We start from the raw sequence: 12,040 nt of genomic DNA, 5'->3' as shown, positions 1-12,040 counted from the left end.
ATGGGACTCTGCTACCAAGGCCTGCCATCTTGCAGCATCCCTGAGAGGTGACGCAGCGGACATTCTTCAGACCCTTCCGGACAGCCAGCGACTGGATTTCGCCGCCCTCACGGCTGCGTTGGAGCTTCGCTTCGGTGAGAAGTGCCAGAAAGATTTCAGCCGACTCCAGTTGAAGTCCCGTTTCCAGAAAACCGGGGAAACCCTGCAAGAGCTAGCGGCGGACGTCGAGAGACTGTCTCATCTTGCTTTTTGCGACTGTCCTGCGGATGTTCGGGACAACCTGGCACTCAACTACTTCATCGACGGAGTTCGGAATCCTGAGATCCAGAAGGCCCTCCGGATGGCGAATGTAAACGACTTGAAATCCGCTTTGATGTATGCGATGAGATACGAGGCCGCCCAAGAAGCAACCCGTGTGGATCGCCACCTAATCCGGACTCAGGAAGCTGATGAGTCTGATTCCAGGTCGTCCCACCTCGCTGAACTTGAGAGACAACTCGGTGACTTGACAAGACATCTGAGCAGCATAACAGCCCAAAAGAAACAAGAGCAGAAGTGCTGGAAATGCGGTAGTGAAGGACACCTGCGAAGGAGTTGTCCGGCTCGCCAAGCTACGCGAGGGAAGGAAATCACCACCACTAAAGCTCTGCAGATTTCCTCTTCTAGTGGCGGCAGTAATGGACTGTTTGTTTACGCATATGTAAACGGGTTTCCCTGCGAACTGATTATTGACACTGGAGCCAATGTTACGATCATTAGAACAGATGTGGCTCGTCAATTTGGACTCAACATTCTGTGGACGCCGCCCTGCGTTACCCTCCAAACTGTGACAGGTGACAAGATCGAGATTGAAGGTAAAGTGAACTTAGAAATTGTGTTTGGAAATGCCATTTACCATCATAACGCATTCGTTGCTGCTATCATAGACCCCTTCATTCTCGGATTGGACTTTTTAAAGAAGTATGACTTCAACCTCGACTTCAAGACTAACGAGCTGCACTCGACGAGAGAAGACATAGCAGTCTTTCCCGCAGAAAGTGATGTAAAATCCGCTCATCAAATAATTGCCCAAACAGATTTATCAATTCCCTCAAGGTCAGAATCATTAATACCCGGCTCCATTGAAGAAAGCAATAGTTTTAGATTTGGACTCATTGAATACCCCAACTTAAGCAATAACCCAAAAGGAGTGCTGGTAGCATCTACGCTTGTGGACCTTTCTAAGGATGTAATTCCAGTGAGAGTCGCCAACGTGAGTGAAAGGCCAAGGAATATCCGGAAAGGCGAAGTGTTAGCAACTTGTACTCCCGTAAACTGCATCATTAGAAGAAACAATTCCCCCGAGACTGTGTCTTCTGAGTCCTTGACATCGAAGTTAATTGGGAGTGCACCCTTATCGAAGGATCAAAGAACTGCTGCGGAACAATTGGTGGACGACTTCAAGCATCTGTTTTCATCTACATCGGAGGATGTGGGTCGGACGAATTTAACGCAGCATAGGATCTATACTGGAGAACACCCCCCTATTAAACAGCATCCAAGACGACTACCGTTCGCCAAGAAGGAAGAGGTTGAGACCCTCCTGAAAGAGATGAAGGAGAATGATGTAATCGAACCCTCATCCAGTCCTTGGGCCTCTCCCATCGTCTTGGTCCGAAAGAAAGATGGCTCCACCAGATTTTGTGTCGATTACCGACGACTGAATGAAATCACCAAGAAAGACAGTTACCCTCTTCCACGGATAGACGACACCTTAGACACTCTTTCCGGACACAAGTGGTTTTCGACCCTGGACTTGAAGAGCGGCTACTGGCAGGTTGAGATACACCCTGATGACCGAGAAAAGACAGCATTTACAACTGGACAAGGCTTATGGCAGTTTAAAGTGATGCCCTTCGGCCTCTGCAATGCACCAGCTACGTTCGAGCGTCTTATGGAGACAGTGTTAAGAGGACTTTCTTACGAATCCTGTCTGGTCTACTTAGACGATATCATCATCGTGGGACGCAGCTTCGAAGAACATCTGGCAAATCTTAGGAAGGTGCTGCAAAAGCTTAAGGAAGCCAATCTGAAGTTAAGCCCGTCCAAATGTAATTTGTTCCGCCGGGAAGTGAACTACCTTGGTCACATCATCTCTTCTGAGGGTGTGCAAACCGATCCAGAGAAGGTATCTGCGGTCAGGAGTTGGAGTCGTCCCGAAAACATCCATCAGCTGCGAAGTTTCCTGGGGCTCTGCACGTACTACAGGAAGTTTGTAAAGGGTTTTTCCAACATCGCACGACCTTTGCATAAGCTGACGGAGAGCAAGCAAAAGTTTGAATGGTCCAAAGAATGCGAAGATGCGTTTCTACGACTGAAGGAGGCTTTAACATCAACGCCTATCCTCGCCTATCCTCAGCCTGAAAAATCCTTTATCCTGGACACTGATGCGAGCAACGAGGGCATCGGAGCTGTTTTATCCCAAGAAATTGACGGAAATGAACATGTCATCGCTTACTGGAGCAAATGCTTATCAAAGTCGGAGCGAAATTACTGCGTCACCAGAAAGGAGTTACTGGCCATAGTGAAAGCTGTAGAACACTTCCATCATTACCTCTACGGCCGAAAATTTCTGCTTCGGACAGATCATGCCTCATTAACTTGGCTTTTGAACTTCAAAAATCCGGAAGGTCAGATAGCCAGGTGGATTCAGCGGCTCCAGGAATATGACATGGAGATCAAGCACCGAAAAGGGTTGTCTCACGGCAATGCAGACGCTTTATCAAGGAGACCCTGTCCTGAGAACTGCAATTATTGTTCCCGAATCGAGAAACAGTATGGAACGACTAGCCCTAATGCCTATCAGGTGACAGTGACTCCAACTTCATCAGAACCTGATCCATGGAGTGATGACCAAGTTCGAAAAGATCAACTTGAAGACCCCGACATAAAACCAATTTTGGAGTTCATGGAAAGTGACAGTCGACGCCCTCGCTGGCAGGACGTTTCCACCTTCACTCCTGCAACAAAAAGATACTGGGCTTTATGGAACTCGCTCCATTTACGGAACGGCGTACTGTACCGAAAATGGGAATCTGACGACGGCAAAACATCTAGGTGGCAGTTACTACTTCCCCGATCAAGGATTTCAGATGTTCTGAATGAAATACATAGTAGTGCGACTGGAGGACATTTTGGTGTCTTGAAAACCCTCAATAAAGTTCGGGAGCGCTTCTTCTGGAGCAAGGCGAAGGATGACGTGGAGAAGTGGTGCCATTCTTGTGACGCCTGTTCTGCTCGTAAAGGACCGAAGAAAAGAAGCAGAGGGAAGCTACATCTGTACAACGTTGGAGCTCCTTTCGAACGAATTGGGATCGACATCCTGGGTCCTCTACCAAGAACTGCTGATGGGAACAAATACATTCTTGTTTCCATCGACTACTTCACCAAATGGCCGGAAGCATATCCCATTCCAGATCAAGAAGCTACTACCGTAGCAGAGACTCTAGTCCAGCATTGGATCTCGAGATACGGAACACCTTTGCAGATTCATTCCGATCAAGGGAGAAATTTCATCTCTGCTGTGTTTAAGGGCCTATGTCAAATTCTCGGAATTGAGAAAACTAGGACAACACCACTACACCCACAATCGGACGGCATGGTGGAGAGATTTAACCGCACAATCTTGAATAATCTCTCACTTATGGTATCCAGAAATCAACAGGATTGGGACAAGAAGCTACCTTTGTTCCTGCTGGCCTACCGCAGTGCTGTCCACGAGACTACCGGATATGCCCCATCTCAGATGCTCTTCGGACGAGAGCTTCGGCTACCTTGTGATCTCGTCTTCGGTCGTCCTCCGGATGCGCCTTCATCGCCTGAGGAGTACATCCAGGATCTCCAGGCCCGGTTGGAAGACGTTCATAACTTCGCACGAGAGCGAATCAACATCGCGGCGGAGAAGATGAAGACCCGATACGACACAAGGTCTACTGGACATGAATTCAACGAAGGCGACAAGGTTTGGTTATGGAATCCCATCCGACGGAAAGGTCTTTCACCCAAATTGCAGTCGCATTGGGATGGACCCTACAAAGTCCTTAACCGACTAAATGACGTCGTAGTGAGGATCCAAAAATCACCTAATGCAAAACCTAGGGTTGTACATTATGATCGGTTAGCCCCATACTATGGCCATAGTTCATGAGTATTACGTAAACAACCATGGTTGATAACATAAAAGTTGTAGATAATTTTTGCTTTTAATGTTTAGTAATATTTCTTGTTATTATTGTGTTTTCTGTATCTGTTAGTTATTAATTAATGTGTATATTTGTAAGCTTGTGATAGAAGTTTGGCACCCTTTCTGGGGATTGTACTGCCCGGGACGTGCAGTCCTTAGGAAGGGGGCAATGTTACAAATTCTGTAAATAGTAATTATTGTAGGAACGTAACCTGTAAATAGTTTCCCGTAATGAATATACAACCCCTTAACATATGGCTAAAGTATACAACCCCCTATTCTTTTTATTTTCATTGATAAAATTTGATAACGGTCTACGCATTTCTCGAAGCAGAAAGAATGTTGTAGAAAATTCTTGGATGGTTATAAAAGCCGTTAGCGATGGATAAACGGAGAGTTTCGATTCAGATTTCGAACTGAGTGTGTGTATTAGCTCTGTTTATAGCGAGGCATTTCGCTGTGTTGTTTTCGTATTTGGAAGTAAATACGTGTGTAAACGTTGAGTTTACGGTGTTGCGTGATAATTGCTTAATTGCTGATGAATAATTTTGAAGTTGTTGACGATCTTTCCTGTACATAGTGTAAATAAATTTCCTGTGTTTTTATCAAGAACTGTGTCTTCATTTCAAGAAAGTGGAAGTCGCACCGAATCCGTTACAATATATATATATATATATATATATATATATTTATTTATTTATTTATTTATTTATAATTTTTCTACGCAGCATTCTATACGTATATTATATCTGCAATTTTCAAAACAATGTTGCCAGATTTTATTTATTTTTTAAATTCACCTTGAAATCAACTAGTTTTACTTTTAATGAATTTTTATCGTTCTAATAATTATGTGAGTGTAAGTAATTTATGTACGTTTACACTTACCTCTTCTGGCTCCTTATCAACTAATAAGTAATCAAAATGAGGGGTATAGTGACCACCCATTCCATAATTAGCAATCTGAAAGACAAAACAAACAAATTAGTTAAATAATTAACAAAACCTTATTTAATAGACTTGAATTCTGCCAGCATATAATTTTCATAAATTTGAAGACGGGGATGACTGCAATTTGGGAGAAGTAAGCAAGAAGAAAGCGTTTTGTGATTAACACGGTTTTCAATGTCAACACCTCAAATGATGAAACCCTTTACTAGAAACGTCAACACAACAAAATTGTGTCCCCCCCCCCTTTTTATATCAATATATCGTCTCCTCAGAGCAACAGTAAGACATCTAATCCCAGCAGGGGCGGATCCGGACATAATTCTCGGAGGGGGCCATTTAGAAAAATATGATGCTTTGTAAACTTTTGAATTTTACAAATATCAATATCGCCCACTTTTTAACTAGAGCATTATTTAAGGAATTTTCAGAAGGCGACGCAAGTTTAAACATAAAGGCTGAAACCTTCCCAACATTTCTACTCTTTCTCTCATGTGCCTCATAGTGCTATTCCTGTAATCCGTACTGTGATCCGTACTTCTGATTTAAGAGGAAGCCGATATGAACCAACCGCAAGTACAATATTAGCTCCGAAGTAGAGGGGGTCCGGGGGTTTCTCCTCGGAATTTGTAGTCTTAAAAACGCATTTTAGACGATCTTTGATAATGTTAGGGGAGAACAGATTTGGTGCCGCTTCCCTGTCAATTTTTCGAAATTGTAGCTTTAAGAATGCAGTTTTAGATGATCTTTGATGATGTTAGAGGGAGGAGAGATTTGAGGGCCCATCTAAGGAAAATTTCTGATTTGTAATCTTAGAAATTTATTTTAACTGTCTTTCGTAATATTAAGGACTCGAGTGCGACTCCATCCCTCCGCCCATTTTTCGAAATTGAAACTTTAAAAACGCAAACATTATCTCCAATAATGTTAAGAAGAGGGAGGTTCGGGGTTCTCCGGTAGATTTTTTTTTGCAATTGTAGAGCTAAAAACGCAGTTTAGTATGATCTTTTCGTGATGATACGTGAAGGAGAGATTCGAGGGCTCACACCAAGAATTTTTTTGATTACAATTACAGTCTTAAAGATGCATTCTAATTATCTTTGGTAATGGTATAGGAGAAGGGGTTGGAGCACTCCCCCGGAAATTGTTAGAAATTGTAGCTTTAAAAAGGCGGTTTTAGACAATTTTTGGTGATGTTAAGGGGATGAGAGATTAAAAGGCCCATTCCAGGAACATTTTCTAATTTATAGACTTTAAAACGCATTTTAGAATATTTTTGGTAAGGTTAGGGTTTGAAAAGATTCGGAGGTCCACTGTGAACGAAAAAAAAAAAAAAGTTTCAATTTTTTTCAATTTAAGCTAGGAAAGAGGGTTTTAAAAAACTAGTTGAAACTTCCTCTGCGTGGGTTTATGACTCCTCGGCATTGTTATTATATTCATATTATACTTCGAGGAATAATAAGGATTTTTTTAATACTTAGCTCTAAAAAAGGTTTCTAACTATTTTTGAAACCTTTTCAGGGTGACCATGGCCCCCTTCTCATTGTTTTCCTAATTGTTAGACTTTGTATGCATTATAAGAGACATTTTTTTGCATTTTTGCTGAAAAAAAGGGGGATTTTAACTATTCTTGAAATTTTTTCGGAGGGGGCCATGGCCCCCATGACCCACTCCCTGGATCCGCCCATGAATCCCAGAAGCAACGCTATAATATCCTACTGTTGTTCTGAGGCGACGATATACTCTGAAGAAGTTAACCTCGGAAATGAAAGAATAGGGGATATGATTCAGTTTCAAGTTAGACTCACAGCTTCAACGCACTGTTTGCTAGTGTGCGTTGCTCTGTAACCTGTATACTAAAATTTTGTACAGCATCGTAACAAAACATACATGAATATTAAGAAAGGAAATTTGATAGCCGCTAAAGAAAGGTTAGTTCTTTCACAAAACTTGAACCTCTGTTTAAGTGCATCGGTAGAATTCGAACCTGTACAATTTCCGCGTGTCCCTCGTCGACGTCCGTGGACAGTCCGGTGACACTTTCGACCAGTTTGTACACCCGGGCCATCAGAGGATGGTCCTTAGGTCCCACCCAGGCGTTCTGGCTCGTTCTGCTGACGGACACCACTTCGCTGCCCTTGTCCGCCTGGACCATGGATCGAGCTAACTGCAAAATATGGGAAAGAAGTTAACCAAGTTGTTGGAAAATAAAACAAACACAAAATTTCAGATGTACAGGGTGCGACAGAAATAACTTTTATCTTTCAAATAAGAACAAAAGGTCAATAACCACAAGAAATTCCCTCCAGAACTAAACGAGCCTACTTTCCCGTATACCAATCGACTTTCTAGTATCTGATCAAAATTCTCAAAATTAGCTAAAATCGCAAATTAATTACATATACTATATATATTTTTTAACATTTTAAGTCGATTTCTAGAAATGAAATATGCCTCGCTCATCTAAAGAATTAGATGCGTAAAAAATAAATAAACGAACAAATAAAGTAGTACCACCTTTTAAACAAAGCAGTAAATACATTTTATTCCATTAAAAAATCTTTAGCCCTTTCAAAAAGAAAAGACAAAGAATTAAAATTAATAAGTTCATTAAAATAAATGTACATCATTATCAAAAAAAAAAACACCGTTTCTTTTCCCCCTGTTGCCAAAAAATAATTTTAAAAATGAATTAATGTAATTTCAAAAATAAATAGAAACAAAAAGGACTCCGAATTTCTCCGCCCAAAACTGAATACATAAATTAAAACTTTAGAGTTAACATTAAAAAAATCGTATTAACAATAATTATTTCACAGTAAAAACCATGGCTGCGGAGTCGGAGTCAATATCACTTTGGGACAAAAGAGTCGGGTATTTAATTCAAAGACTCGGAGTTGGAATCGGTCATTTCCCTTAAAGCCCGCAACTCTGCGAATGTCTGCGGAGTCGGAGTCGGATTTACTTTGGGATAAAGGAGTCGGAGTCAAAATCCGCCTTCAAGTTCGGAATCTTCATTGACTTTCAGTTTCCCCGTAGGCGCTAATGTTAAAGGACTTGAACTGTTCAAAATTGAACGGAAAATTGTTCAAATCAAAAAGGTATTTTATATAACACGTTTTTCATCAAAAGCTGTTTCCTACAAAGTTTGTTTGAAGCAAATTCGCCTCTATGTTCGAGATTGCCTTGAATTTCCCAGTAGGCGCTAATGTTAAGTTTTTTTGAACTGCTCAAAATTGAACGAAAAATTGTTCAATTCAAAAAGTGAACTATGAGAATGAGATGTCTTCTCTGAGATCTTTGGAACAAAAAAAAGTTTTTTCGAATCGTACTATTCAACCAAAAGTTATTAGGTTGGAACAGACAGACCGACATTTTTCCCCATCTCAATGCCCTACTTTCCAACTTTTAATTTTTCAAAATTTATTTACTTTATTTATTTTTTATTTTTTTTCGCGATGTTTTTAATAGGCAGTAAGTCTTCTTTTATGCTTTTTTTCTTCATTTTTTGACTTTTACTGGGAAAATAGGATAAAAACTAACTGAAAAAATTATTTGCATTTTTTAACAAAAATGTTTAAAATTAACACAACATGCTCTGAATCACTTCATTTTGAAACTGACAGATCCAAAGGCTGACTTGCATGTTTTATACTTTTTGGAGCTCTTTCTGAAGTTCTACATACTTTTCCGGTTCAATTCTGGTTTTTCTGCAGCAATTTCTTGACGGCTGGCAGTTTTACAGATCTTGCAACTTTCTCGCTTTACCTCGGTATACTTTAGCCTTCAAAAATCATCGAGAAAGCAAACGCAAGGAGATCATCAGGGTTACGTAGTAACTATGGCATGTTACCTCGTAAAGATATCAGGTACCCAGTAGTAGGAGGTTTATTTTCATTGATGCCATTACTGTGTGTGCAGTACCACCATGCTGTTGGAGCTAAAAATCCTAGAAGCCATGAATGCCCATATGCAAAATTTTAAGGGGGGGGGAGGGGCTCAGATATTTTCCCCCATGGTTTAGCAGGGTATTTTCCTTATGGAAAACGATTTCACTACAGATTAAAGTTATAAAATTTTGACATTTTTAATAACTTATAAATTAATGGCTGGAAAAGAAATGTTTTTACATTTTTGCAAAGAAAAAAGTACTAAAAGCAAGGAAGTCCTAATTTCCAGGGGGGGGGGGCTGGATCCCCCACTTGCCCTCCTATATTGGCGCCCATGCTAAAAGCCCCTTATTCGTTGAATTTTGGATGGAGTAGTTTCTACAGTGTCAGTAACGAGTAGAAGTTGCTGCTGCTGTTCTGTCTGTCCTCTTCTTTAAAAAGTGTAAGCCCATTATTCCAGCAACAGCACACTATATAAAGTAACGCTTTGACTCGAAGATACTGATGCAGCCAGACAAATGAAAGCGTGTTTCATCCCTTGACAGTGTTGTGGCAGTAGTACAGGCAAGCAGCGATGCAGGTTCAATGCCATGGTATCGATTATTACCTAACTGTCCACCTGGATTCGATTCTGTGTAGTTAATCACTGTCGGCTGATTTACTCATTCCTTCGGCTTATCAGAGTAAACCCCTGCACTCTTACGCAGGGCTCTGGATAATGATTAGGCCCAATTTTATTGATTATCTTTTAAAAATTAAACAATTTTTTTCAGAAACGAACGTGTAAACAATATAATAAAGCTGAAGACAACGTATTATTGTTAGATGTTTTGCAGGCGTCCGCTATATTCTATTCAAACCAAAACGTTCCTTGAAATCAACATCAATAAAGCTATACTGAAATGTAATCAATAGATTTATTATAATAAAGCATGAGATTGATAGATTGCATATTGTTTGCAGCTTTTCATGTTAAAAAAATGAAAACTTTCTATGTACTTACGCCGTTTTTCAGGAAATCACCAGAATCTATTTACAATAACTCATACTTTTAAGGATTACCTTTGGTTCTGCAATTTGTCTTAGGAGATCTGTTTGACCCTCAGTCAGTAAATTGTGGAACTGCACTACAAGGGGCTCTAAACTCCTGACTTCAACCCTCAGCGGTTGTAACAGGAAAAAGGGATGTTTTCTGGTTTCGTGGTAGCATTTCAGTTTTGATTCTTGTACTGGATTCTGAAATATTAAAGAAAAACGAAAATCTTTCATGGAACCATTTTTTACAAGAAAAGTATGAAACATTAAGGCATGTGCCTGGGTCCTTTTCTTTCTTTCTTTCTTTTTTTTTTCTGGAAATGTTTTTAAAATTTAATGAAGTTTAATGAAACATTCGTGTTAATTAACATGGGTTGTGAGTAAAAATATAAATTTAAAAGCAGTGTAAATTTTTTTAAAAATGTTCGAAGTTAACAAGATGTTTAGTGAAATTTTTATCTCGCAATTTTCTCAAATTCCTAGTAATCATAGTTTTTCTCCAACTGTTTTCAGATGTATAAGCTCAAATATTAGGAGAAGCGATAAGATTGCGTTTAAAGCCCTGGCTAAACTTATATTCTCTAGCCTTGAGATTGGTTTGGATGTTGCTTCATGTAAATGTTTGTTTTCTTTCATCCAGTTAGTACTAGCTATTCTATTATTTCTCCCAACTTTTTATTTAACGCTTCAGCATTTCTAAATGCAAGTATTCTGGATTTTCCTAGAAGTGGCCATATTGTATCTATTCGAGAAGATTTGATATGGCACGCAACTAATATTTCTTCTTCCCTTATAAAGATATGTTTACTTCTTCAGTCCAAACTAAACTACAAGGCTTATACACTAGCAAAGATTAAAAGCGAGCCCTTATTATTTAAAAACTATTTTGAGTACAGTAAAACCTGTAAAGTTGACCACCCTTGTAAGTTGACCACCTTTCTAAGTTGACCGCTATTTTCAGGCACAGAATTAAATCTATATCATATAATTCAACCTCTTTAAGTTAACCACCTGTTTAAGTTGAACACTAAAGTAGTGCACCGCAAGTGGTCAACTTGCACAAGTTTCACTGTACCTTATTTCTTTATTTTTTTTATAATAACTTATAGATATAAAACATTAGAGGCCCATTTAGACTGCTCGTATGTGCCTCCAAAACAGTGTCCAAATGAGCTCCATAGCGGCATGTTTATAATTTTGCGAAACTAACGATTAACAGATTTTTCTTTTCTTTTGACAAATTTGATTAACAACTCATTATATCACTAAACAAGCCTTTTTTTTTTGATATTATTAATTTTCATAATACAATAAAAAATATGCATAGTTAGCATTCAAACAAATCCAGCATAACTTACTTTAAAGCTTCAAAACTGCTTGATTGACGTAACTGGGAAATTTCACTGCCAATAGTTTCAAATTTTCCAGAGAATTGGATCGTAGCACTGCCGTTAAAACACAATTATTTCATAATTTTCACATTTTGTTTTAAGCTTGAGAAAATTGAGCTGTCCACGTGTACCCCCCCTCCCTCTCCCCTTTATATTTTTTGAAAATCTTACCAAAAGTGTTTCGCCTCTGCAAAGAGCCATGTAGTTCAATTGCTCGTCGTGGACTGACACTCCATTTCCGAGTTTCACCGTCTTCCGCGTTCGCGTTGATGCTAGTGCTGCGCGATGTGCGCTTAGCGTCCCGTTGAGGGGATAGCCAAATGTGTCGTAATCAGAAACTGCAAAAAGCACAAAACAGACATTTGAAAAAATGTAAAATAAAACTTTCCGACACTTTTAATAATTAATCGCTTTTAATTCTAAGAAATTCATTGTTTTCGTTAATTCTTTGACTATGCGGAATGCATATAAACACCTTTACTCAGTTAGGACCCTTGTTTTAGTTTTGGAACTCCTGATTGGCCAGTCGAAGCAAATGTGCCGGTCAGTTTTTT

At 39.6% G+C, this 12,040-nt stretch overlaps 1 protein-coding gene across 2 annotated transcripts in view; it reads right to left on the bottom strand.

Annotated features, from left to right (window-relative positions):
- Positions 1-12,040, bottom strand: part of LOC129222048 (prolyl 4-hydroxylase subunit alpha-1-like) — a 106,135-nt gene that overhangs the window by 17,152 nt on the left and 76,943 nt on the right. For both annotated transcript variants that reach the window (XM_054856466.1, XM_054856467.1), the window contains exons 7-10: positions 11,658-11,824; positions 10,123-10,296; positions 7,158-7,337; positions 5,111-5,185 (exon numbers count right to left, since the gene is read on the bottom strand). In XM_054856466.1, coding sequence (XP_054712441.1) covers positions 5,111-5,185; positions 7,158-7,337; positions 10,123-10,296; positions 11,658-11,824 — 596 coding nt within the window. The remainder of the gene's footprint in view (positions 1-5,110; positions 5,186-7,157; positions 7,338-10,122; positions 10,297-11,657; positions 11,825-12,040) is intronic.

The sequence above is a fragment of the Uloborus diversus genome, chromosome 5 (assembly GCF_026930045.1).
Source record: "Uloborus diversus isolate 005 chromosome 5, Udiv.v.3.1, whole genome shotgun sequence".
Lineage (NCBI taxonomy): Eukaryota > Metazoa > Arthropoda > Arachnida > Araneae > Uloboridae > Uloborus > Uloborus diversus.
The sequence above is the reverse complement of the archived record's forward strand: the minus strand, read 5'-3'. Positions and strand labels throughout refer to the sequence as shown.